This window comes from Aureococcus anophagefferens (assembly GCF_000186865.1).
Source record: "Aureococcus anophagefferens unplaced genomic scaffold AURANscaffold_2, whole genome shotgun sequence".
Taxonomy (NCBI): Eukaryota; class Pelagophyceae; order Pelagomonadales; family Pelagomonadaceae; genus Aureococcus; species Aureococcus anophagefferens.
This window is the reverse complement of record NW_008705562.1, coordinates 3,461,759-3,465,789: the sequence shown is the minus strand read 5'-3', so window position 1 is coordinate 3,465,789 and position 4,031 is coordinate 3,461,759. Positions and strand designations below refer to the sequence as shown.

At 72.8% G+C, this 4,031-nt stretch overlaps 1 protein-coding gene across 1 annotated transcript in view; it reads right to left on the bottom strand.

The window, feature by feature from the left end:
- AURANDRAFT_70767 (hypothetical protein) overlaps nt 1–4,031 on the bottom strand; it is a gene marked incomplete at both ends in the record, with an annotated part of 6,686 nt that continues 2,655 nt past the window's right edge. The window contains 3 exons of the mRNA XM_009034982.1: nt 1–387; nt 1,777–2,461; nt 2,514–3,911. Coding sequence (XP_009033230.1) covers nt 1–387; nt 1,777–2,461; nt 2,514–3,911 — 2,470 coding nt within the window. The remainder of the gene's footprint in view (nt 388–1,776; nt 2,462–2,513; nt 3,912–4,031) is intronic.

Below are 4,031 nucleotides of genomic sequence, written 5' to 3'. Positions count from 1 at the left end.
GTGGTCGCGGAAGAGCGCGGCGCCCGTGGGGTAGAGGCTCGCGAAATGCTCGCGGAACGCGGCCGCGGGCTCGCAGCGCTTCGAGGGCCGCTTCGGGTCGAGCGCCTGCTTCACGTGGTCCCGCTCGTGGCAGTAGAGCGACGGGTCGAAGCCGTCGCCGAGGCCGCCGACGCCGACGAAGTACGCGCCCGCGACGCTCGCGGATTCGCCGAAGAACCGCGAGAGCCGCGGCGGCGCGCCGCGCCGCTCCCGGATGCCCTCGACGATGAATTGGCCGAAGTGGCCCACGCCGTCGATGCCCTTGCCGAACTCGGGCGACGTCGCGCTCGCCTCGCCGCGCTCCCGGCACGCCTCGGGGAAGTAGGTCCAGTTGCCGCTGAGGAGCGTCTGGCACGGCGACAGGTTGTGTTTGTCGACGCGCGCGGGCATGCCGCAGACGTGCGCCCGGATGACCGAAAAGTCGGGGACGACGGCCGGCGCCGCCAGGGCATAGCGCCACCAGGATGTGTTAACCATTTTGCGGCGCGGAGTGGGTGCGGCGTCGATCGCCGAAAAAATTGCCATTTATAAACTCTGAGTGGAGCTCGAGCAAAGCGCTCGATGTGGACGCCTCTGCTCCTCGCAGCGCTCTCGTGCCTTCAGGCAACATCCGTCGAACAAACGCAGCCGATCTTCCTCCTCGCCGCGACGGACCGCGTCATCTCCTCTCTCTCGCCGGGGAACGCGACGGAGGTCTCGAAGCACGACGACCTCGGCGCCCTGCTCCGGGACATTTGCGACGCGGCGCGGCGCGCCGTCGTCGTCGTCGGCAACGCGTCCGAGGCGTCGGTCGTGCGCGCTCGCCGGCCCTGCGACGCCGTCGACGCGCTCGTCGAGGGCGGCGGCGGCGCGCCGGGCGCGGAGGCGCGGAGCGGCCGCTGCGGCGGACCCGCGTGCCGGAGCCTCCGGCTCTTCAAGGTCCGCGCGATCGCCGCGGGCCTCGAGCAGGCGCCCGGCGGCGCCATCTACGTCGACAACGACGTCGCGCTCCGGGCCGGCGCCGCGGACGCGCTCTTCGCGCTCGTCGGCGCGGTCGCGGCCGCGGGCAGGGCCCTGGGCCTCGCGCCGGCGCCGTGGTGCGTCCCGCCGGGCCACGCGCTCGACGACGTGCCCGCGGCCTTCTGCGAGCGGAACACGGGGCTCATCGCCTTCGCCGACGTCGGCCGGTCGCTCGGCGTCGTCGCCGCGTGGCGACACGAGCTGGCGAGGAACGCGTCCTTCGACCGGGGCGGGAAACGGGTGATTCAAGGTCGCTTCAACACGAGTGTGCCGCGCGCGATCGTTCCAGAGAAAGGATCCACGCGTCGAGCCGAGAGATGACCGCCCGTCCAAAACGAGTGGAACATGACCGAGAGAGGAGCCTCCAAAGTTGGGAATGTCCCGCCCAAGGTTTTCCCGCCCAGGTCCTTCGACCACGACCAGATGCCCATGCGGCGCGCGCTCTACCGGCGCCGCGGCGACCTCCACGACCTCCCGGCGTCCGTGCAGTGCCGGCGCACGTGCGGCAAGCGGACGCCCTGCCCGGCGGAGGACAGGCCGCTCCTCTGGCACTACCACCGCGCCGCGCGCCTCCGCTTCGCGCGGCGGACGCCCGGCTGCGACGCGGCCGCGTGCTGCGGCTTCCGGCCCTAACTAGAACAGCGCGCTCGCGCGCGCGTGCCGCCGCTCCGCCGCGTCGCGGGCCCGGGACGCGCGCCGCGCGAAGTCCGCGTCGTCGTCCGCCGCGGAGACGGACACCGTCGCCGGCCCGAGCGCGCGGAGCGCGTCGTCGTCGCCGGGCTGGAAGCAGCCCACCCAGCACGACAGGGCCGGCGCGTCCGGGTCCGGCGCGGGCGCCGGCGCGCCGGCCGGCCGCCGCTTGGCCCGGCGCGCCGCGCGGCGCCTCCGCGGCCGCGGCTTCGGCGGCGCGCCCGCGGGCTCGAAGGCGGCCACGGGGAAGACGCCGTCGCGGAGCGGCGGCGGCGCCGCGCCGTCTTCTTCCTCGTCGTCGTCGTCGTCGACCTTCGCGGAGACGCCGAAGGGCGCGAGCACCGCGTCCCGGCCCCACAGCTCGACGGCGACGATGAAGACGACGACGGCGAGGCCGAGCGCGAAGGCGAGGCCGAGGAACGCGGAGAAGATCGCGCGCGCGTGGGACGTCTCGCCCTCGGCGGTGTCCGCGACGACGAGCATGAGCGCGGAGAAGAAGACGAAGACGAGCTCCAGCTGCGCGACCTCGGACACGAGGTCGTCGTCGTCCTCGATGAACGGCGCGGCGACGGCGTAGACCTTGTAGGACACGAGGGAGATGAGCAGGCCCATGGCCGCCTGCGTCGCGCCGCCGAAGGCGAAGACCGTCAGCCCCCCCGTCAGGGCGACGCGGCGGAAGCACTCGAAGACCGAGAAGAGGTAGCACCGCGGCTCGTACTCCTCGACGAGGAACCTGCGCGGGCATCGACCCGTGACGTCGGGGCCGAACTTTTGAACGTCGAGACCGTCGCGTCCACGTCGAAGTCGGGTCGAAGATTCGCGCGGCGGGGCACGCGACGGGCTCGACGGCCTTGGCGTGCCGCGTCTTCCGCGCCTCGATCTTGCGGCCCTGGGCGACGACGGCCGCGTAGCGCGCGCGCGCCTCGGCGAACATGTCGTCGACGTCGTCGAAGCCCGAGCCCGCGCGGTCCCGCGTCCGGATCGCGTCGCACTCGCGGTCGTCGTCGAGCGCGGGGTCGAGCTCGCGCCGCAGGCGGTAGAGCACGCAGAAGTAGGACAGCGGGATGCCGACGGGGTAGACGCACAGCATGAGGCCCACGTAGCCCCGCCAGGCGTTCCAGCGGTCGCCGCGGCACTCCACGGCCGGGTCCGCGTGGAGGACCAGCAGGTCGTCCTCGTAGTCGCCCGCGTCGTAGCGCGCGCACGACAGGAAGCGGAACGTGATCGACGAGCAGCCCGGGAGCACGCAGAACGTCAGGAGCAGCGCCGCGTAGGTGCCCTGGCTGTAGATCTCCGCGCGGCGGTCCAAAGCGGCCGCGGTCGCGCGCCGCGCGGCCGTGACGAGCGCGACCACCCCTAACCCCGCGAGCGGCGCGAGCGTCGTCGACACGAGCTGGTCGAAGTAGCCGAAGCGCCCGAAGCACTCCATGGGCACCCAGGACAGCAGATCGAAGTTCAGGTAGTTGGCCCAGGCCACGACCGGCAGCAGCCGCGCCGGGAACGAGACGTCGGGGAGGCTCCAGGGCATCGCGCCGACGATCTGGAAGAGGCCGAGCATGATTTTCACCTTGACGAGCCAGGTCGGCGGCGCGCCGCCCGCCTCGGCTTCCTGCTCGGCGAAGTCGTCCTCGCGGCCCGTGACCAGCATGTTGAGAGTATCCTGCAAGCGCGCGACGGAGCCCACGCGGAACCGCGCCCAGTAGGCGACGAGCGCCAGGACCACGGCCAGCAGGAGGCCGAGGGCGATGAGCTTCCCCGGCGATTCCGAGATGTCCATGGCCGGCGTCGCGCACTCGAGGCAGCGGTCGAGCGCGGCGTCGTAGAAGTGGTTCGCCGCGCACGTGCCGCAGAGCACGCCCTCGTGGCCGTCGCGGCAGAGGCGCGCCGTGTCGTTGCCGCCCCGGCAGGCGCCGTCGAGCTCGCACGCGTAGAGCTTCGTCGCCGACGCCGCCGCGCGCCAGAAATTCCGGGCCGCGGGCAGCGCCGCGAGCGCGACGCCCGCCGCGGCGCAGTCCGCGCCGGCGGGGCACGCCGGGCAGCACGCGACGCACTGGACGCCGCTGGCCGCCGCCGCCGCGCGGCCCTCCCGGTCGTAGTAGACGTCGTCGAAGTAGTAGCCGACGACGCAGTCGAGGCACGCGACGCCGCCCGCGCGCAGCGTCGTCGTCGGCGACGGGCAGGACCTGGGCAGCACAAGAGTGATTCAACGTCGCTTCAACGTGAGTGTTCCGCGCGCGCGCGTTCCGTAAAAAGCATCAACGCTTCGAGACCGTTCCGAGAGATGATCGCTCGTCCAAAAATCA